This window comes from Bufo gargarizans, chromosome 4, assembly GCF_014858855.1.
Source record: "Bufo gargarizans isolate SCDJY-AF-19 chromosome 4, ASM1485885v1, whole genome shotgun sequence".
NCBI lineage: Eukaryota > Metazoa > Chordata > Amphibia > Anura > Bufonidae > Bufo > Bufo gargarizans.
Genome location: NC_058083.1, coordinates 169,320,986 through 169,344,636, shown reverse-complemented (window position 1 = coordinate 169,344,636; position 23,651 = coordinate 169,320,986). Strand labels below are relative to the sequence as shown.

The window sequence follows — 23,651 nt, the reverse complement described above, 5'->3', positions numbered from 1 at the left end:
TTTCTGACTATTTGTGACCGATGTATAGCTAAGTTGACTATATGGCACTTCTTAATATAGGCTTTATTGATATTCTTTACCATTTGCTATATGTGATAAGTCATGCCCCCTTGTTAGGCAAATCTTTTGTGCAGTCCACATAGAGGTCCTGTCCATAACATGGCCACTAATGAAGGTTCATGTGACCAGACACATCACCTCCATGTGATGTCTCCTTTATTCAAAAACTGCACCTGCACTAAACTCCCAACAGTACAAGTGCAGATGGCAGTGTACTTGAATGGAAGAGACATCACATGACTTGCCTGGTCACATGACCCTCCATCAGCAGCCATTTTATGGCCAAGACATATGTGGACAGCACAAAACACTTGGTAAACAGTGAGTCATAAAATATAGAAAATGATACAGAATACCAACAAAGGCTATATTAGTAAGTGCCCTGTAATCATCTTAGAAATACATTGTTCAACAGTAACCAGAAAGTAGTCAACTCCTTTAACATTTTAAAGCATTTTTGATGGCTGTTATTTAGTTTCCATGTTAATATCTATATTTAAACAAAAACTATAAAGTCCTGCAGTTTTCCCGCTGGCTACCAAGCCTAATAATTGGCGCCACTTCTTGGTCTGTACAGATTACTTTACTGCAGTTACCTGCTTATCTATACACAGAAGTGGTATCATTACAGGCGGGATTAGTGACGGATAAGACACAGTGACGATCCACCATTCACAATAGGAGGTCTCCTCCTGACCATTGTATCTATGGACCATGGGGTTGCCGTAAAGCTATTTTTTTTAATGCCTTGTAAATGCTTTTAAGGACAGTTTAGGCAAGATGGTCTCCCCTATAATAATGTTCAGTAAATAAAGTAAAATCTGCAAGTCCATGTCTAAGGAGCCCCCAATGAAGGGCAGACTCCGGGGGAAATTTCACTCTTTTTGGTGGAAAACTGAATAATTTAGGTAAAAATGTTGGCACTTTCCCGGGAAGTGGGCAGGGTTTAGCTGGCTTAAATTTTATTTTCGGGGACACTGACAGCCAGAAGATGCAACAAATATATGAAGAGGCATCTTTTGTCGCTTTTTAGTTTTGTTAAGACTGAAACTCCAGACTTATAGGAGTTTTCCAGGCTTTTAATATTGATGTCCGATCTGACATTGATGTCCTATCCTGAGGATAGGTCATCAATATTAAAAGCCTGGAAAACCCTTTTAATAAATTCCCTCCATTGTATGCAGATTTCCAAGTCAGAGTAAGCTAATGAATAGAGCTGTTTTGGCTCAACACAGTATATTGTCAAAGCAAGTCACAAATATCACCTGGGTGCTGGGCTGAGTTAAACGTTCACCTTTTTTGGTTAAAGTACCGGTATTCTAGAAAAAAACCGCCCCAAAAACTATCATCTGTTTTTAATGTTTCAGGAACAACCTAACGGCGGATATATTCTATGTATATGTTTGCCAGCAAAATTAACTTGTATATTTTTATTTTTGCGGATTGCAATTTGGAGACAGATTTATTACTGTTATCTATAGGCTGCAGTAGGGTTTCACAATTGGTAGCATTAATGATGCTTTCTAAGACAGCGCAGAAGGCCTTCATGTATCAAATAGAACAAGGTTTCCACAACTGACACTGTTCACGGTCCCCTTTACACACGGGACTAGGAAGGTAAGAGCTGTGAGGACCTTACACTTTAGAGCCATTTTAGGCATCTCAGTACCTGCCTTGTATGATTCCTCCAAGTCCAAGTCCTCCATTTCCCAGACACCAGCCTCTGATCAGCGCTGCCAGTCCAGTGTGTACATTATAGAACCATGGATGAACTGTGACCAGCAATGGTTAAATCGTAACCACACCTGTTCACATGGTGCAGTACTGCACGGCGGCCATTGTTGCTTTGGTGCTCTGCTGGTGGGCCCAGTGCCAGGGTGGCTTTGCCAGACAGCGGGGGTGCTGCGTTGGTGGTCGCCGTGCAGCGCTGCGCTGCGCTAAGTTTAAAATAGGGTCCCATTCAAAGGCAACCTTGTCGTGGTGAGTGGGCCTATGCTTTTTGATCAAACTGTATACTAATGCCTCATGTACAGCATGCAGCATAGGGGTAGGTATATGATATATTGTGCTGAGAAGCAATGTTAATTATACTGAGATGCAGTTAGATAAAAGCATAGTATTGAGGATGTGCGATCCAGTTGTTTTTCTTATAGTTTACATGGTTAAATCCTAAGTTTAATGTGACATCATTTTGGCCAATATGTCAGTGTGTGGTAACAAACACCATGGAGACCAGCAAATGGGGCAAAGGAAAATTTGAGAGGTAAGGTTCATTATTTTGGAATGGGGAATGGTGGGGTCTTTGAAAACTGGCCATGTTAAGCGATCACTTGTCAGTGAACTGGAGGAGAGGGTGCTGACTGGGGCCGGTGTTTCATCTATAATTTAGTGTTATTAAAAAAAACTATCTTATCCTCACTGTTTAATATGGTCTGTACACAGTAGATGCTGGATAAGGATTATGTTTTCCTTCAATTAAAGGGAATGATTTAATGTGAAGCTGTCAGGATTACTGCTGAGAGCAGCATATGATGCAGAGGGAAAGATATACAGGTTTATTTCATTTGGAGCAGGATTTCTGACAGGACTCCTAGGAGGGACTGAGAGAGTCCTGATGACCCCGCCCACAGCTCTCTGAAGAAGTGTACACAGAAAGCTGTCCATCACTGTGTGTGGTGGGGTGATAAGGACATGCTGTCTCTCCTAGGAGTCCTGTCAGGATTTAGGCCTCCTACAGATGGCTATAATGTGGGCACATGTATTCCCAGCCTGACGGTGAGTCTCATGACCTGAATGAACTACTCTCATTAACAAAATACACCCGGATAGGAATGTCAGATTGCTGCAGATCCTGCATGCAGTTATGTCGCAGGCAGATATGTAATTGATTACAGGTGTGGACTGATTAGACACGGTCTTGCCCCCAAGAGGGTGTAAAAGTGCTTCCCCTGCTGTCCTGCAGGCTCACAGAGGCTACTTTTAGGTAGTGTACCTTTTGCTGATAAATTGTCAACTGCTAGACATGCCTCTATGGCACAGTCAAATAAGTTGTGCCCAGTTGACAGACTATAAGGGGGGGGGGGGGGGGGGGAATCATTGAACTGAGAGAAGCAGCATGGCCATTTTTCAACAAATTGCCCGCCATCTAGGCTGTTCCAGCTGTTAGAAGTTGTTGGGAGCAGTGGTTACATGAAAGACCGCACACACAGCAAACAGGCTCTTTACACTATTAAAATATAAACATATTTATTCCATATTGCAAACGGCATAATTGGGGGGGGGGGGGGGGAATCTAAATGGTTAATTAACATTTTTTTTTATTGCTTCACATCAAAAAATAAAATATCAAAAAGAAAAATGGAATCAATAAAAACTACAAATTGCCTTGCAAAATCAACAACAACCATTTTAGCCCTTTCCGCCATAAGAAAAGGGTGGAGTCTGGAGATGTTCTTGAGGTGCAGACGACAAGACCGCACAAGTAATTGAATATGGGGAATAAAGGAAAGATCTGAATCAAATATGACCCCAAGACAGCAGGCGTGCTGCCCAGGAGTTATGATAGCGCTGCAGACCGAAATTGAAATATCAAGTTTAGGGAGTTAGTAGATGGGGGAAAGACAAGAAGTTCAGTTTTTGAGAGGTTCCGCTTTAGATACAGAGAGGACATGATGTTAGATACAGCTGGCAGACAATTACTGGTGTTTTGTAGTATAGAAGGGGTGATGTCAGGGGATGAAGTGTATAGTGGGGTGTCATCGGCATACAGATGGTACTGAAAGCCAAATCTACTGACAGGCTGTCCGTCTCAAACTCTGCAGAGATTTATTTATTTAATGCACTTATATAGCGCTACTATATTCCTCAGCACTTTACAGACATTATCCAGAAGAATCAGTAGAGAATAGTCGCCATTCTTTTTTGCTGTCAGGAGATCGTTAGAAACTTTAGTAAGGTCAGTTTAGCAGAGTGGAGAGGGTGAAAGGCAGATTGTAAGGGGTCATGAAGTGAGTTTGTGGAGAGATAGCTTATTATGTGAGAGTAGACTCGATGTTCCAGGAGTTTCTAGCAGGAAACAAAGGAATGTCACGTCATAGGAATAGATGCTCCAAAAATGGTATTATAAAGGGTGTGCAAGAAGTTACTAAAACTGACATGTCAGGATGACAGGTCCTCCTTAAAGACCACACAGCACTCAGGAGATGGCATTAATGGATTACAATGATTCTAACCAATTAAAAAAGACGTTTCATAAACTATCTCTATTGCCCATAGCCCACCACCAATCACAGCACAGGTTTCATTTTTTTTTTTATAATGCTCTGGCAGCTGGTCTATGATGGGTTACTAGGGACAGCATTTTTTTTACTTTTATATCTACTCCATATGTCAAGGTTGCTGACAGAGAAGCCTGCTGGTAGAGAACATGCCCATTGTCACTGCGTTATAAGGGGCACAGGTAAGCAGGCTCCCGCTGAGTGCACAACATCAATACAATACAGGCCCATGCTAGGAGACAGGAAGTGAGCTCAGTTATCGCTCTCGTAACAGTATCGTGTTCCTTAGGAAGTGACGTGGCGCACGCCCTCAGTTCTGATTGGCTGCGGCCGTGTCAGGTTACCAGGGTCAGCACGCCGGTCAGGTAGGTCTGCTACTCTATCCCGGGCAGCGGAGTACAAGGTAGTGTGTGTGCACATAGAGTGCGGGGGCTTATGGCAGCCGTGGGTATCATGCTGTGTGGCACTGGTGAATCTACCCCGCACGCCATTTCCTCATGCAGGCTGTAGAGGCTGGCGGCTTACAGGTAGTGATACTGCCTTCATGAAACTACAACTCTCAGCTGTCAGGGCGCGCTGAGAAGTGTAGTTGCTCGTTTATTCTGGGCTATATGGCCGTGCATATAAGTAATAGGACGTTACCTGTGCCCCCCTCCCACAGACCTCCCCTTCTTCACCTCCCATTTTTCCTACTTTCCTATGGATTTGCTCGTTGTCTGTGGAGATTTCTAGAGGTGCGATACAGACTTCTCTGGTTACACCTGCACTAGGCTGTATCTCATTATATAATATATACAGGAAACTTTCCAGGTATTTGTATACCCTTCTCCTTGTGATGTCACTACTTCAGGTATACAAAGATTATCTGGGCAGTTTATGCAGCAGATTTCCACCATGACTTTTTGCTCTTAATAGGCTGAAATCTGTGAAAAATTTACATGTAGCTCATGTTGCTGCAGATTTTTATGTGGGGCTTTATGCCCAGTTTGGACGTACCTATAAAATAGTGTGTGTCATAGTGACCACGTAACTGAAGATCTGGATCACAAATGCTTTGATGATGCATTTCTTCGAGGGCACACGTGCCGCCATAGCTACATGTTGTGGTAGTTCCAGATGTCTTATGTTTGTCTAAGGCTAATTTCACACTTGCGGCAGAGGATTCCGGCAGGCAGTTCTGTCGTCGGATGCATTTGTGAGACGGATCCGGATGTGGATCCGTCTGACAAATGCATTGCAATACCAGATCAGTCCCTGATGTCATCTGGAAAAACAGATCCGGTATTATTATTATTATTATTATTTTGCATTTTTAAAGATCTGCGCATGCGCAGACCGGAAAGCCGAATCCGTTTTGCCGGTACACTTAATGCCGGATCCAGCACTAACTGCACATGCTGCAGTATTTTCTCTGTCCAAAAAACGTAAGAGGGACTGAACTGAAGACATCCTGATGCATCCTGAACGGATTGCTCTCCATTTAGAATGCATGGGGATATGCCTGAGCAGTTATTTTCTGGTATTGAGCCCCTAGGACGGAACTCGGTGCCGGACAAGAATAACGCTAGTGTGAAAGTACCCTTATTTCTGCAGTCTTGTGATACGCCGTATGGTTGGATATTACCTATATCTTATGACCTGAAATGTAGAAGGTCGAGGGCCTGAAGCCCATTTCTGTGTGCGGTTTCGGCAGTCGTTGGATCATTTGACTGCGCAGAAGGGAAGGGTAGGACCCAGGTGCCTTTGCTGTGTTCTATAGATCGTTAAAACTTGTCAGCCTCTTGTATATGGACTTGTGGTTTCACACACAAACCTGTGAAACCGTGTGGCATTGAGCAATAAGTGAGCAATTGACAACCAGCTTTAGTGAGCTATAGAAGACTGCGGCCACCGTCGCATCTAACCTGGCACTAGGGATGCTGTGACTCAGTCGTGCCATTATAGTGACATGTGATCATCCACGTTATTACTTTCATTTTCTTTTACTCTCCTGTCTCATTATAAACTGAAACTGTGCGGCTTGGCCCTTGTTACACTACAGGGCACTCCTCCAGTAGCCTATATAAACTTGTCACTGTGATCCGTATGGTATTTGCCACCAGACAGATCATAAATTGCACCCAGTGGGCACCGCGGTACAGGCTGCTTGTGGCTCCATCAGGTTTGTACTGTACATTATGATGAGTGAAGGGTTAAATACCACCTTTCAGATAGCAGGGATTTTAATCGCAGTTAGGCTACATGCACACGACCATATGTGTTTTGCGGTCCGCAAATAAATAAAAAACAAATGCCACCCTTTTTTTTTGCGGATCCATTGTAACAATGCCTAAAACAGACAAGAATAGGACATGTTATATTTTTTTGGCGGGGCTACAGAATGGACATACTGATGCGGATAGCACACGGTGTGCTGTTTGCATTTTTTGCAGACCCATTGAAATGAATGGGTCTGCATCCTATCCGTAAAAAAAGGAACGGACACGGAAACAAAATGCGTTCGTGTGCATGAGGCCTTACCAAGACTAAGAAAATATCAGTGAAAAGTGGATGTCTAGTGCTGGGATGTCTTTATCAGGTCGGTGGAGGAACACGTCGGCTCCGGAGAGGGGGGAGATTTATCAAACTGGTGTAAAGTAGACGGAGCTGGATGACAACCTCTGTACAGCGCTGTGGAATATGTTGTTGCTATAGAAAGGCATAAAATAAAGAATGTAACAAAGAATACAACACTCATAAGAGCCAGTGTGCCAGCTGTGACCTATACACATGGGGGGAGACTTATCAAACTGGTGTAAAGTAGAACTGGTTTAACATCCCATAGCAACCAATCAGATTCCGCCTTTCATATTCCAGAGGAGCTGTGAAAAATGAAAGGTGAAATCTGATTGGTTGCTATGGGATGTTAAACCAGTTCTACTTTCCACCTGTTTGATAAATCTCCCCCCATGTGTATAGGTCACAGCTGGCACACTGGCTCTTATGAGTGTTGTATTCTTTGTTACATTCTTTATTTTATGCCTTTCTATAGCAACAACATATTCCACAGCGCTGTACAGAGGTTGTCATCCAGCTCCGTCCCCACTGGGGCTTACAATCTAAGTTCTAAATTAGTCTCTATGTTTTATGCCATATGAGATGAAAACAGAGTGGCCCCATACAATCAAATGGGGAAGGTACAAACTCCCTTTGTCAGATTTGGACCCAGGACCCCAGCGCTGCTAACCACTGAGCCACCTGGCTGAACGTCACAGTAGTGATAGAAAAGTGTGACTATGATGTAAGCGGAGTTCTCTGTGGAGCCTGTAGTGAAAGAGGTTCTCTGAGGCTTTTCGTTTGGCCAAACAGGGTGCAGGGGTAAAAAAAAAAAATAACGGAATCACCTTTCACTGGGACTCCAGCGTCTCCCTTCTTTACTGCTCTGGCAGTGGTCACGTGCCCTTCCTGCACTCGACGTTTAAACAATCCAATGACAGGTTAACCGCTGCACTGGTCATATTAGAAGGGGGAGATTCTGAGGTGCAGCTGTGTTCCACATTTTTCGGATTACTCCTCAGAGTCTGTCGACCATCCTCGTACACACACCCCTCTATTAGCTGAAGTGACCCTCACATTGTACTGTGTCAGATGCTATGATGCGTCATGATGGAAATTTCTCTTGTGCTCCATTTTTAAGTTCTGTGAACGCAGCCAACGGTGTAAATGATGGTTGATTTAGGCTACTTTCACACTAGCGTTTCTATTTTCCGGTATTGAGATCCATCATAGGGTCTCAATATTGGGAAAAAAACGCTTCCGTTTTGTTCCCACTCATTGTCAATGAGGACAAAATATGACTAAACGGAATGTTCCAACGTGCTTTCCGTTCTCATACCGGTAAGCAAACCGCAGCACGAGGAGGAAGATCAGTCATGACCCACAATGCAAGTCTATGGGGACAGATCCGTTTTCTCTGACACAATAGAGAACTGATCCGTCTCCCATTGACTTTCAATTAAGTTAATGACGGATCCGTTAAAGTTAATACAACCGGATCCGTTAATAACGGATGCAGATGGTTCTATTGTCAGTAACGGAAGTGTTTTAGCTGACCCCTGCCACATCCAGCAAAAAGGCTGGTGTAAAAGTAGCCTCACTTCTGATTGCCTTTATATTACTTTTAAAATAATTATTATAATAAAAAAAATCTCTGCGATTAATAAACTTCATGTCTCTCATATAGTTGTTTATGCCATTGCTATGTATATACCTGGACGTACTCGTCAGACTCCTACCGGCTTCCCCCTTTGGCCAGATAGTGTAGGTAAATCAATGTTGGGCTATGTGCACATCACGTTTGGCACATACTCCAAATATATCTACCGGTTGCCATTCACAGAATCCCCCCAAAAAAGGCTGTCCTTTTTAGCCTTGGTCGGACAGGATACGTTGGTATATCTTTTTGGGGAATGTAATAGCATAATGGACTACACTATTACAAAGATGTACCGTAAGAAAGAAATTACACTGTACCAAAACTGAAGGTCCCTGTATATTCTCCCTGTCTGATCTGGCAGAACAACATTCATTGATTGACTTAAAAGGGCATCTGTCAGCAGTTTTGTACCTATGACACTGTCTGACCGTTTACACGGGCACTTGGCAGCTGAAGGCATCTGTGTTGGTCCCATGTTCATATGTGCCCACATTGCTGAGAAATATGATGTTTTACTATAAATGAGCCTCTAGGAGTATCGGGGGCGTTGTGGTTACATCTAGAGCCGTGGTGGCTGGCACTCAGAACCCTCTCTGTGGGCACCCTGGAAGACATCTATGGTGTACCAATATGCCTTAGACTTTTCCTGCCATTCCTCAGAGCAGGGCGCACTATGAACAGCACAGGCAGAGCACTGAATGTAGGCGGGCTATTATAGCTAAATGATAATAAACATGGAGGATATACTAGATTGGACTGTAGCATTCAGGTTAAATTGCCATGTTGGCACTTTGCGATAAATTTGTGGGTATGGGTCACAGTTTGGGCACTCGGTCTGTAAAAGGTTTGCCTTCACTGATCTAGAGGGTCTGCACCCTCTGCACTATCAATAAAAGTGCAGGGATTGCAGCAGTTGCAGAGAGAGCTGAGCCTCTAGGTGTAACCACAACGCCCCCGATACTCCTAAGGTAAAACTTCATATTACTCAGCAATGCGGGCACATATGAACATGGGACCAACACAGATGCTTTCAGCTGCCAAGTGCCCATGTAACAGGCCAGACAGTGTCATAGGTACAAAACTGCTGACAGATGCCCTATAATACTACCTAGATACCTTCAAAGATATCTGAAAATGTCTAAAAACTTTGTGGACTTTTTTAGATTGTTATATTGTGTACAGAATCTGTTTTCTACCAAGTAAATGCAGAATAACTTGTAGCATCTTGGAGCTGCCAGCAGTTGTCACAGGGTTGGAGAGTACATGCCGAGGGAAGTAGTAGTATAGTATATGGTGTATAGTTGCAGTAGAACAGGCCTCGTGGACTTGGATATGCCCACAATGCATTCAGGGCCTGGTGCCGCTGCAGATGTCTGGGATCTTAGCCAGTGCCTGGCAGTGTGTGACCTTCTTTCTCAAGGACAGAAAGGCTCTATGGAAGGAGTAAACAGTGTCATGTTTCCGGCACATCTGAATTCCAAGCTAACAGGTCTGTAGAGTGATTTTTGGGAGGCCCTTATCAGTAATGTAACATCTGACGTGTGAAAATCCAGTGGTTTATATCTATAATTAGTTATTTTGCAAGTCTGAAAACTTAGAAGGTCGAACCTTCCCGGAGTGTGTTCCTATCAGTTCATGTACAGTGATGGCATATTTTCGTGATTTTTTATTTTTTTTTAAAGGGAACCTGTCACCAGTGACCTACCTATCTGTTTTAATAGACATATTGTAGCTGTGATTCACCTGATTAAAACGCTGTTTTTCTTTTGATCTCCGGCTCCATTCCCAAGTCATGATACATTTTCTAAATATGCACATTAGGCCTTTGGTGCAATGAGGGTGTCACCATTGCCCTGGTTGCACACAAGCTCCCCTCCTTTCTGTGGCCAAAACAGCCGGGTTGGCACTGGCCACAGAAATGGGTGGAGCTTGGACTCAATGATCAGTGGCCACGCCCTCATTGCGCCAAATTTTGCATATTAAGAACAAGTATCATAACTTAGAAACGGAGCCTCTAATAAGTGCATTTTGTTTACGTTGCATAGAAATCATGGAAGAAAAGGGCGTCTCCCCCCTGAAGCACTTTGTGCAGGCGAAGAAAGCCATCACCTCCATCTTCGATCAGCTAGTAGACTACATCAGTGATGGCGTTACATTTGTAGAAGGTGAGAGGTTTCTTTTATATTTCTCCTGTGATTTGCAGTACATTGTATGTTCAGTGCTTCTACATGTGATAGACTGGCATAAAGAGGTTTTATGTGCAGAAGTGATGCCTGACCTGCTGTAAGGCTGGCCTGGTAAATACCTGTCTATAGTATGCGTGTCCAACCAGCACCTATTACTCCCAATCCTCCCATACATTTCCATGCTGAGGTCAGCCGAGCATGCAAGTGCCCTGAATGGGGAGCAAGCCACTGCCAGACACCAGCAGCAGTTCATCTCCCTGACTGCACTCCATGCCCCCATATGCATAAGGTGATTGGTTGGCCCTTCCGAAATCAGTGGCTTTGGCAGACAGACATCTAATGTGTATGGCCAGACTAAGGCTTCCAAAGTTTAAGATACTGGAACTGTGACCAATGACTGGCATTTGAGATACTAACAATGCTGTAAGCAGCCAGTCAGATTAAAGGGGTTGTCTGGGTTACAGATATTGCCAACCTATTTATCAGTGTCAGATTGGTGGGGGTCAAAGAACCGGTGCCTGCAGCCACAGCGCCGGAAACTATACAGTGTACAGCGCGGAAGCAGAAGACTCTGTACACTGTGTAGTTTCCACCGTATGGCAACTCGGCTCTTATTCACATGAATGGGAGCTAAGCTGCACAACAGCGCCATGGCGCTACACCGTGTATGGACCTATCTACTTCCAACACCGCACCAAAACTGTAGAGTGTGAAAACTCCTCACACAATTGTCATTTGTGCTTAAAGGAACACACCGGGTCTAGTGGGGCAGTGTATGATACAGGATTTCATTCTTGGTGATTTCTTTTTTTAATCCCCGAGTCATGCACCGTCCCCTCGGAACCTGCTTTAGGCATAAGACAGTGGATAACGCTTCCTTTAAGCAGGTTCTAAGACCCGTGTCACTTGGTAGTAACTAGTAGAGCTGTGGTCCCATCTAGATGTTCTCTTTTGCATTTGATATGTATAACATATTATTCTTTAATAGAAACCTATCGAAATCCAGAATTAAGAAACATCACATCAGAAGATGACTTGAAGGAGATTCAGGGTTATAAAAAGAAACTGTCTGGGATTGGGGAAGTTTTGTCACGCAGACACATGAAGGTGGCCTTCTTTGGCAGGTATTTCTAGCATTTTTTAAGTTCCCCATAGTGAAGCTCCACTGAATAAAAATAAGGCATTTAAAGGCCAGGCACTTAATGAAAAGTTAAAGGGGTTGCCCACTTTCGGGGTCCTTTTGGGCAGACCCACCACAGGCTGGACCTGCAGAGAGATACCTGCTTAACTGCTCCCTGCCTCTCGGTTCCAGCTCCTTCTCTCCTCCGGTTCCAGTTGTTTGACAGTGGTCATGCAGTTGATGCAGCCAGTAGCTGACCACAGCGGTGACATGTCCCCATGCATCATGTCACGTAATGCATGGGGACACGTCATTCTAGCAGCCCCATGACCAACGTTACACAGGAAGTTTTGCCAACAGGGACCAGAGCGCTGCAGGTAGGAGCTGGAACCTAATGGCGGGGAGCAGGTAAGTTTGTCCAACCATGTGGTGCGGTCTGTCTGAAAGGCCCCCACAAAGGTGGACAACCCCTTTAAGGCGTCATGCACATGAGGCGAGGGCTGTCCCTGCAGATTCATACTCTGGAGACCAAGGGAATCTGTGTGTCTAGGGAAGAATAACTTTGTAATACAGCATCCTTTTTCTTTCTTTTTGGCTTTGTATAAAAAAGCCTGAAATCGGAGGTATTCAGTGAAACAGTGGAGTCCTGTACTCCTCTATGGGTGCCATGTTGTTAATGCGGTCATGTGCATGAGGCCTGATACTACTTATCCACTTACCATCTCCATCCTGATGGGCAGGAATGATTATGTATTAATGTGTCCAAAATGAATATTCCTCTGTGCCAGTTTTATGATGACAGATACATTTTTTGTAGGGGTGCACCGAAATGAAAATTCTGGTCCGAAACCGAAAATTCAGGATACCCCTTGACCGAAACCGAAACTGCCTTTTTGCCCAAATACTTTTAAAAGACCCCCCACCCCATAACAGTGCCATCCACAGACCCCCACCCACCCCATAACAGTGCCATCCACAGACCCCCACCCACCCCATAACAGTGCCATCCACAGCCCCCATTGTACAATTAATAGAAAATAGCGGGGAGGGACTCGGAGGAGGAGCTGGGGGCCGGTGCCCGGCCTACTTTCTGAATGAAGGAGGCGGCGCAGGCATGTGACGTCAGTCGTGACGCTGCCGCTCGTCTGCCCGGCCGGCCAGCACAGCCCTGTGAGTAGGATGTGGCTGTATTGAATGTAATACTGCAGAGGGGGGCCAAATGAATAGAATGCTTATTAATTGTACAACATTTTATAACTACTGGAGCTGGGGGCCGGAGCACAGTGAACGCATCGGCCCCCAGCTCCTCCTCCCAGTCCCTCCCCGCTATTTCCGGCCGATATGTAAAAATATCGGCAGAAACAGATTAGGTGCATTCTCGGCCGATATTTTCGGCCGCCGAAATTTCGGTGCACCCCTAATTTTTGGTTATCCATTATTGTTTCAGAACAAGCAGTGGTAAGAGCTCAGTGATAAACGCCATGCTGTGGGACAAGGTCTTGCCCAGTGGCATAGGACATACCACTAACTGCTTCCTTAGTGTGGAGGGGACGGATGGAGACAAAGCTTACTTGATGACGGAAGGTTCTGAGGAGAAAAAGAGTGTAAAGGTGACTGCCGTGAGAAGCCACGTGGCACTGTTGTCTGGCTGATCATTATGTAGCATAAAAACCCAAAAGAAATGATGCTCACGTCCATCAATCCCCTGCTATTCCCATTCACTGCTACCTTCGTCCTCGCTGGTCTTTGCGTCCTGGTCCCTGTCCACCTGCCGAAAATGGTGTTTGGCTGAGTGTTTGAGAGGGCCCCGGAAGTGGAGAGCAGCACAACCTGTCGAATGGGAGGGGTAGAAGTGAGTATCATTTCTTCTGTGTTTTTCTGCTACTCTGAGCCTTTATTTTTATTTAAAAAAATGACAGACATCCCTTTCTCCGGGCTTTTAAGATTGACCTATCCTCAAGATAAGTGGGGGTTTGACACACCCAGCACCCCTGCCTGTATAAAGGGAAGGTGCACGAGTGCTGTCTCCCTGCTGCTATGCCTATAACGAGCAGGAAGAGAGACGGAAGGCGGCACACGTGCGACTTCCCTCCATACAGCTGATTGGCGACGGTGCTGGGTGTCAAACCCCCGCCGATCTAATATTGATGACCTATCCTGTGGTTAGGTCATCGATATTAAAAGCTTGGAGAGCCCCTTTAAAAGGGGTTGGCCTCATTTGAGGGCCGTTGGCCATGTCACCAGATCTGTTGACTCCCTGTGAGTTCATGCAGATGACAAGTTGCTGTAATGTCTGTCTGCTACAAACTGGACTACATGGAAATCCTACAATGTGCTTTATGTAGTAGTTCTTGTGCATAGAGATAACAGTCTTTTCTCCGCACAGACTGTGAATCAGCTGGCACATGCCCTTCATATGGATAAAGATTTGGAGGCGGGTTGTCTTGTACATGTCTTCTGGCCCAAGGCAAAATGTGCACTTCTTAGAGATGACTTGGTTCTTGTAGACAGGTGAGACTTGTGTGATGCCATGTAAGTTATTCTCACCATTCTCTTGTATCAGCATGTTACACCTGTATCTAGAACCTACAAGCGCTTCCTTAGTTACCCCTTTTCACTATATTCATATCCTCAGTTCTCGGATGTGGAAGGATTTATAAGGGTACTTTCACACTTGCTGCAGAGCAGTTCGGATCCGTTTTGCTGGAACACTTAATGCCGGACCTGGCACTAATACACTTCAATGTAAATTAAAGCTGGATCCGCCATTCCGGCAAGTGATCAGTATTTTTGGCCGGAGAGAAAACTGCAGCATGCTGCGTTATTTTCTCAGTCCAAAAAAAACGTAACCGGGACTGAACTGATGCATCCTGAATGGATTGCTCTCCCTTCAGAATGAATTAGGATAAAACTGATAAGTTCTTTTCCAGTATTGAGCTCCTGTAACGGAACTCAGTACCGGAAAAGAAAAATGCTAGTGTCTCAAAGTACCCTTAAGAGAATACAAATTCTTACACCAGTAGGTTTCTATGGAAAGAGACTGGAACATAGATTTACATGACCAGAAACATACATAAGGTATTAAAAATCATAATTACTGTTTCTGCGTTGTAAGTGCTAGTACAGGAATGCACAGATTCCTGCAGACTATAGGAGCTTGGTGGACTTTCTTTTTTTTTTTTTAGCCAGACAGTTCCATAGACATCAATAGAAAGGAGCCCAACATGTGTTAAATCTGCACAGTATGCAGATTTAAAAAAATGTGCAGCATTTTGGTGAAATAAAATTTCCAATGATGAACCTAAGGTGTTCGCCAACCCAAAAAGTAATTGCATGCAAAAGGAGACATATGTGAACTTAAAGGGACATCCCTGTTACAGTGCCGTGGTTCCTGTCCCTGCTGGACTGGACGTGGTAGTCTTTTTATTATACACACATGTGACTGCTGCTAGCAAATTAGAGACCTCAGTGGTGACATGCACACATCGCACGTGGTACACTGCAAAGGTGATTTGAACTGTCCAGCCACCCTTCAAATTCTATTTGATGTCTGACAACCTCTTTAAATACACACAAGAGCTAACCTCACCACTCAACCTGGTGCCTGTATGTAGTGCTGAATACAGCCCTCTTCAAGGAGCCTCACTTTAAAACAATGGGACAGGCGCCATATCTTTGTTTGTTCACACTGTCTTACTATGGTGTCATCCTGCTTTGCTGATCTCTGTAGGGAGCAGTAAACCAAGATGACACCATGGTAGGACAGAGTGAGCCAACAAACGTGGTGCCTATCCCATGGTTTTACAGTGGTTGTGAGCAATGAAGTGAGATCTTCCAGCATGATAAATACGGTGAGTCATAACTGCAGATCACATCAACATAAGGGTTCATTCACATGTTCAGTATTTTAAGCAGATTTCTGAATTCAAAATCAGAATTTAATAAATAAAACTCTACATCCTATAAATCTGAAAAAGGGTTTGATAACCCCATTCATAAATCCACAAAAATAAGTAGCATGTTAATTATTCCTGCAGATTCCGAATGGAAAAGCAGTCAGATTACCCCATGTGGATTAAATCGGGCTGATCCTTGTGTATATCTGTGGCACATATCTGCACCAGAACTCCGAGTGCCAGTGTCTGATTTCTGCCATGGATCCAGTAGTAAATATGTACTAGTATACTGCAAATCCGACAGGTGTGAACATGCCCTAAATAGACCAAACGGTTGAAGGGTTAGTTCAGTGATAGCTAACCTCCAGCTGTGGTGAAACTACGACCCCTAGCATGCTCTATTCATTTCTACGGAGTTCTAAGAACAGACAAGCAAGTATGCATCTTGCGAGTCGTAGTTTCTCGCCCATATTCATTGGGGGACACAGGAACCGTGGGTATAGCTATGTCCTCTAGGAGGCGTTGACACTAGTAAAAGCTGTTAGCTCCTCCCCTGGCAGCTATATCCCCTCCAGTCAGGAGAGAGAGCTTCAGTTTTTTCTAGTGTCAATAGGAGGCAAGACCTCCCTGCTCTGCAGGGATCTCCTGAAGATTTTTTTTTTTATCCCGCCAGCATAGGGGTCATCCGTCTAAGTCCCTCTTCCAGCGTCCTGCCACTACGGTGCCAGTAGCTGAAGGGGTGACCCTGCTGGACCAGAGGAAGGGTGAAGATGGCGGGAGAAGAGGATGAAGATGAGGGGAGTACACAGAACTAAGTATGTATGTTTAACCCTCTGGGTTGGTCTCCCCCCTCCCTCCCTCTTGGTGGCAATTGTCTCAAACAGACAAGGCTTCAGCATAGCCCTGCACCTGCAGCCATTCTTAGCTCCCTTCATTCCCAGCACTGCTACAGCAGTAGGTTCAACGGCGCATGGGGGTTAATGTCCACACTCCGGCTCCTACTGGGTCCGGAGCGCAGTGAGTGTGGTGTGTACCTGCTATGAACTGTCGGTGCTCTGTTCCCAATCTGTCCAACCACGTCTTATTGCATGCAGAGAGCGGAGTGCAGCTCCCACTCCCCGACAGGAAGATCTTCCTGAGGCCGCATCTACCATCCTCAACCCCTTCGGAAGCGGACACTGGGCTCGTTGGTCCAAAGAGGGTTAAACGCCCTGCACCGCATAGGTGCTCCGACCGCAATATTTGCCCGGCCCGCGGGGTGGAGCCCCGTCCTTGCCGGGCAGGCGCATTTTGCAGGTGGCGATGCACTGCTGGTCTGTAGTTTCGGCCAATGCAAGGGCTAGCGATGCCCTAAACGGCCATGCGCAAAGGGCTTGGATCGCCGCTTGTGGCCTGACTAGGCCACAAACTTCGTCCCCTGGTAGAGGGAAGGGGGGCACACTGGCGCAAATTCTTCCTGCCCTACTTCCCCCTCCCCCAGAAGCATGCTGAGCTCCACCCCCGGTCCACACCAAGGCGGCGGTTGAGGAGGATGTGGCCTTAACCCTTCCCCAGCCACCTCTTTAGGCCGGCATATCTAGGAATCTCCTAGTGCAGGGTTTGTAAGTGGAGGAATTTAAGCCCTTCCTGCCTCTTGTGCCTAGAGGCTGGCTTCTTAGTTAAAAAAAAAAAAAAGTAGAAATCTGCGTTCATACTGCCCCCTCATCACCGCAGGACCACCCGGTCTGTGTGGTACCAGGCTGGGCCCGTGTCCTATAGCGGACAAAGGAGGACATCTCATAGTTCCCAATCCGCCTTCCTGGGTTGTTGGTTGATTTTCCTCCACCTGCGCAGATCCAGGGAGGATAGCTACAGTATTCCCTATCCATCCTCTGGGTCGTGTGGTTGATAGTTCTCCGGCACAGGACCTCTGGATTACCAATCTGCCCTCCGGGGCCGTTTTTGGTTGATATATTCTCCAGCACAGGACCTCTTGTTCCCAATCCGTCCTCTGGGACCGTTTGGTTGATAATTCTTCAGTGCAATCCAGTACAGGACCTCTGGTTTCCCAATCCGTCCTCCGGGGTCGTTTGGTTGATAATTCTCCACCTGCATGATCCAATGGAGAACCTCTGGAAGTTCCCACTTTGGTTGATGAGCTCCACCTACGCAATCCGGTGGATGGACCTTTTAGATTCCCACTTCACCCTCTGGGTCGTTGGTTGATATATCCCCACCAGTGTGGCCTACTCTGCCACGGGCAGTTTTCTGTGAGAGAACTGAGCGCAAGCGGGCCAGAACAGAACATTTCTCCTCGGTCTCCTGCACACCCCCAAGGGTCCCGCTCAGACGTGCCCTTCCATCCCTGGAGAGGGGATCAGTGATTTTGTCTGTCTCAACTCCCTCGTAATCTTCCAAGATTGCGTCCACAGTAGCCAGCAGTTCTTGCCGTTTGCATTACCCCCTTTCATAAGGAGGAGTATTTGCACCGTTGTTGCATACCATACCAACTTTAGGCATTATAACTGCTAGAGCGCTGTTGTCAGTGACACCTGGAGGCGTTTCCCCTTCCAGTGGGGACGGAATTACTTTTCCACTAGGTAGTCTCGTTATGGCATTATCTCTTCCTTGGGTGGAGTAATTGCATATCGCATATGCGTGCCCTTTCATAAACGGCGTAATCTCTCTACTGTTGCATTCAGTTCCTGCTGTATGCATGACCACTTCCGCTAGCAGTACTCCTTGTATGCATTACCCCTTCCATAGGGAGTAATTGCACTACTACGGTTACAGTACTTGCCTTATATATTGTCCCCTGCAGTTGGTGGACTAAGTACAATTGCACTGTTTTTAGTGCTCGACGTATGCATCCCCCCTTCAGTAAGTGGCGCCATTGTTTCTCCACTGTGTTCTGTTTCTGCCGTATGCATTTGCCTCCTCCCATCACCGTGCCAAAGGCTGTCCAGGCATGCTGGGAGTTGTAGTTTTGCAACAGCTGGAGGCACACTGGTTGGGAAACACTGCACTAGTGGTCCGCTTACAGGGGAATACCTAAGCATCTTGTGCTGCAGTTGAACTTCGCCACGGCTCTAGATTCCTTAGCTTCTTTCACAGTGGGGCGTGGCAACAGCCGATACCCGCGGGTGCTGGTGCTCTGCATCTGTGGTGTATGGGTGCTGCCGGGGGATACAGTAGCTGTTTCCACATGGGCTCCTTCTTCTCTTTCGGTGCTGTTCTGATGTATGGTTGTGACATCCTCTGTCTTCTCAGAGGGGTTGCCTAGCAACACTTATGTGTCAAGTCGAGGGTTCACTGACTCTGTAGTCCCCCTCAGCTGGGGGCTCTACTCTTATGCTAGCATTGCTGTTGCTCCTGTTCAGAGCCCTTCCGAGGCGAGTGTTTAAGGTTAACTCTACTTAACTGGGGCAGTAAAGTTCCATGACTTCTACGGGCTGGCCTCCCACCCCCCACCCCCACCCCCCTTCAGTTTTGCGCCGACTGGCAGGTGCTGGCTACTTCTGGGGGAGTGGTATTTGCATTACCACTGCATGCTATGGTTCTTATTGCTCAGCTCCTTTGTCAGGTGGTGGATTCCGCTAGCAATACAGTTGCGGCTCCCCTTGCTTGACTTGAGTTTTGGCGCAGTCACTAAACGCCTGTTGCATCGGCATTTGCACGGAGTATTCCTTTGTGGCCTTCTATTTCATAGTTCCGGCCCCGGCTGGTGGGTTGTGGCGCGCTCCACATCTTTCCTTCTACGGGTGAATCCTTCCCACTGGTCCCGGGTGTGCTACTTGTTTCGGCATTACTTTCCTTAAGACATGACTAATGTCTAGGTCACGTAAACCCTCTGGTGGTCATACTTTCCACTGCCTATTCCGTGGGTAGGCTACGAGACTCCCCACACCAGCCGGAGTGGATTTGCTGCCACGTCTTGCCACGCTGATAGACGTTCCATTCCTGGACCGGAACACCCTTCTGTTTCTTCTTCCTCCTCGGACAGAATGGCTACGAGCCTCTCCCTTCTGTATTCCGGGACTGCGGAAGGTGTTCGAGGCGATCTGTCTGCGTTGGGGTCGCCCGGACGTGACTGGTTGGCCTCAAGTCTGACTCGGAAGCTTCCCACCTTTCTCTCCTGAGCAGGAGGTCCGGAAGCTTGCAGCGTGGGTGCCCTGATTTTCCTTTGGCAGGGGCTCTTCCTCCTTCTACGCCCCCCCCCCCTCTCCTGGCGGAAGATCAGGATGGAGGGTATTCCGACTCAGAGATGGCCTTCTTTCGCAGAGTCCGGTCTTCCATTGGTATTTCAGGTCTCTTCGTTCGCCGCCGGATGTCATCCGCAAGCCTGCATTGTCCAGGATCTATTCAGGACCTAGAGGTCCTTCCTGGGGTTGTGTGGAAGCTGAGATGTCCGCCACTTCTTTTTTTTTCTCTCCCCACGATCCTGTCCCTTCTACAATCAGGGTTGGTCTGGCCTTAGTTCTTGAAGGGTCAGGTGGTGCTTCTATTCTTTCCAGCGCCCTCTGGCCCCCTCTGGGGCTGGTAAGGACCTTTCTTCAGGGAGTGTTACATACGGTTCCTCTGTACTGTCTTCCTTTACCGTCTTGGGACCTGGTTTTAGTCCTCTCAACGCTCCAGGTTGTTTCCTGGAGCCCTGGCGGGAGATTCTCTCCTACTCCTGTCCTGGAAGGTAGTTTTTTCTGGTTGCTGTCACTTCCATTAGACTGTGTCTCTTTTGGCAGCACTCTCTGCGGAGAACCCTTCCTGGTTATTCATAGGGACAAGGTGGTTCACCGGCCTGTCCCTTTCTTTCTTCCAAAGGTGATCTCTGACTTCCATTTTTTTTAAATCAGATAATTTTTTATTATCATTTTTTCATTTTCATCATCAAATGACAGTCAAATCAAATATCCACTCATCAAAAAGACATCAGGTACAAAGGATAAATGTACAAAATATTACATAAGCACCATGTACATGATATACATCCTAAGACCGTAATATTGTAGGAATTTACACAATGGGTCTAGACTTTTACTTATCTATTCTTTCCCCCTCAACAAACATCCCTATAAACACCCCCCTCCCCTCCCCACCCCAACCTTCCCAGAGCAGGACATCCTTGTAATAGGAGCATAACTACCTCCTAAGCCTTCTTCTCCTCATCATATCGGCACCTGATCCATTAATTTTGATATATATTACAGGCAATGAGCCCCAATGAACTATGCTCCCATACAGTTATGGCACACATTCCACAGTCACACATCACACATCAGACACCAACAAACGTACACCACACATTTCACATATCACCAGGTCATACACAGACACTTTCCCAGATCAGCCTTATCGGGCACCCAGAACACTCCTTGTTAATGCTAGCCAAGAACTACAGCATCCTGACCTATCTATCCAGTTACCCCAAATAGCCTCAAATTTAGTCAAGCATTTTCTTTTCTGGTACACACCCCTCTCAAGACGCACCACCATATTCATTCTAGCAACATATTCCGATACCTCTGGGGGTATCCCCTGTATCCATTTTGCTGCGATAGTCTTCCTCGCCTGATACAGCATCCTTTCTATCCCCGTGACTACTGTAGACTGCAAATTTTCCTCTGGCAACAGTCCCAGAATACAAACTTTCGGATCCATTTTCAATTTAGTACTGTGTACCTTATTAACAAGATGTAATATTGCTCTCCAGTAAGAGGTCAATGAAGGACATGACCACACCATATGCATGAGATCAGCTTCAGCGTTACCACATTTCGGACAATTGGAACTATCCCTACAACCCACTTTATGTAAGAATACCGGAGTCCTATATACTCTATGCACTAAATACAACTGGGAGAGACGTGCCGCCTCACTGAGAGATAGAGTAGGAGTAAGCGCTACTACCTCTGACCATTGTTCATCTGTAACTCTGACTTCCATTTTAACAAGAAACTTGTCCTAAGGGAAAGGAGTTACACCATTTGGATGTTGTCAGAGCTCTGGAGCTCTATTTAGTAGCCTCCGATTCCTTCCGCTGTCCGGATCCCCTTTTTGTCATTCCGGACAGGGGTCGGCGGCCTCCAAGGAGGCAATTGCACGATGGTTTCGGTTTGCAAGTGCTGAACCATACGCACCCGGAGCAGGGTTCGCCCCTTAGGTGTCACGGCTCACTCCACTAGAGCGGTGGGCGCTTCTTGGGCTCGGAGGAATCGCGCTTTCGGCTGCACAGTTGTGTAAGGCAGCTACTGGTCCCCCTTACGCACATTCAAAAATTTTTACCAGGTGCATACGTATGCATCGGTGGACGCTGCCCCAGGCCACGTGGTCTTACAGGCGGCAGTTTTCTTAGATGCCAGCAGGGACGCTTGCTTCCATGGGTCTGTGGTTTTTCCCTCCCCGTGGACCGCTTTTGGACGTCCCACCGTTCCTGTGTCCCCCAATGAATATGGGCGAGAAAAAGAGATTTTTTTTTTTGGTATAACTTGCCAGTAAAATCTTTCTCGCTCTTCATTGGGGGACACTGTACCCACCCAGTATTGTTGTTCGGTCATAGTTGTGACAGTTGCTGGTTTGAACCCCGTTGGGTCCTTCGGCATGGTTGGTGTTCCATGTTTTTTCTTGGTTGGCTTGCTTCTCCTACTGCGTGTTCACAAACTGAAGCTCTCTCTCCAGACTGGAGGGGGTATAGCTGCCAGGGGAGGAGCTAACAGCTTTTACTAGTGTCAACGCCTCCTAGAGGACATAGCTATACCCACAGTTCCTGTGTCCCCCAATGAAGAGCGAGAAAGAGATTTTACTGGTAAGTTATACAAAAATCTCCTTTTTACCACATCTGGAGTGCTGGAGGTTAGCCATCACAGGGTTAGTTGATGCCCTCAAAAACTGTACTGCCTGTAGTAATACAATCTGTAATCCAGCTTTAATCGTCAAGTTGTTTTTGCATTAGCGAATACTTAAATGCAGAAAGGTGCTTGAACCCACAGAGCAAAACCATTCATTGCAGGGTCTTCTGACCCTCACAGATCCAAAATGCCTTTCCTGTCAAACTGAACCTCTGTGTGCTCCTCTGGATTATGTTTCACACTGGTAAGAATATACAAGTTGAATGCTTGAATCGATCTACACCGCTCTGTCTTGTACGCCTTTATCTTGTCTTTAAATTGACTGTACTTCTGTTCGGTGTTGCCCAGCCAGAGCTGTTGGCATTTCAGTGTATGGAGTTATTTGTTAGTACATGTGATTTGCAAACTATTATTTTACTATTGTAGTCACTCATTTTATGTATACTGTGAGGTTTGATATGCTAGTATATTATCAAAACTATTGGCTATGCTTTCTAAAAGAAGTATACCGTTTTATTGCAGCCCTGGAACAGATGTGACTACAGAGCTAGACAGCTGGATCGATAAGTTTTGTCTTGATGCCGATGTATTTGTTCTGGTGGCTAATTCAGAATCTACACTTATGAACACGGTAATACATGATTACAAGTGTCAAATCTGTTCTTTTTGTTGTGCTTCTTTAAAAATCATGTATCTGCAAATCAGAAAATAAATTGCGATGCACATACTAGGCAGCATGGATTATCCAGGCAGTCTATGCTCACCCACTCTGACTTAGTGTGCCTTGTCCTACCTAGTCAAATCTGTTTTTATTGTTTTCAGGAAACATAGCTTACACATAGTATATGCATATCTCTTACATCATGCATAAACAACACAGAGCAGATGACAGATTACAAATAGCCACATAATCATATTCTAGACATTTGGCTTCCAGGGAATGAACCCGACAATACAGGTAAGTGGTCCATTGAAATCTCGCACAACAAATCAGCTGTTCCTTAGGTGCATATTTAAGTACTGAGAAAAACACACATAAACAACAACAAATGTGGGTCCTGTCTACCCCGACCACCCCCGAATCCCCTCTTTTTTC

At 45.9% G+C, this 23,651-nt stretch overlaps 1 protein-coding gene across 1 annotated transcript; it reads left to right on the top strand.

The window, feature by feature from the left end:
* The first annotated feature begins 4,657 nt into the window (after window positions 1-4,657).
* On the top strand, window positions 4,658-23,267 carry MFN1 (mitofusin 1). The gene is made up of 6 exons (XM_044291061.1): window positions 4,658-4,702; window positions 10,578-10,697; window positions 11,707-11,842; window positions 13,286-13,448; window positions 14,225-14,349; window positions 23,078-23,267. Exons 2-6 carry the CDS (start codon window positions 10,583-10,585, stop codon window positions 23,265-23,267), a joined length of 729 nt encoding a protein of 242 aa, XP_044146996.1. The 5' UTR covers window positions 4,658-4,702; window positions 10,578-10,582.
* Window positions 23,268-23,651: the final 384 nt, after the last annotated feature.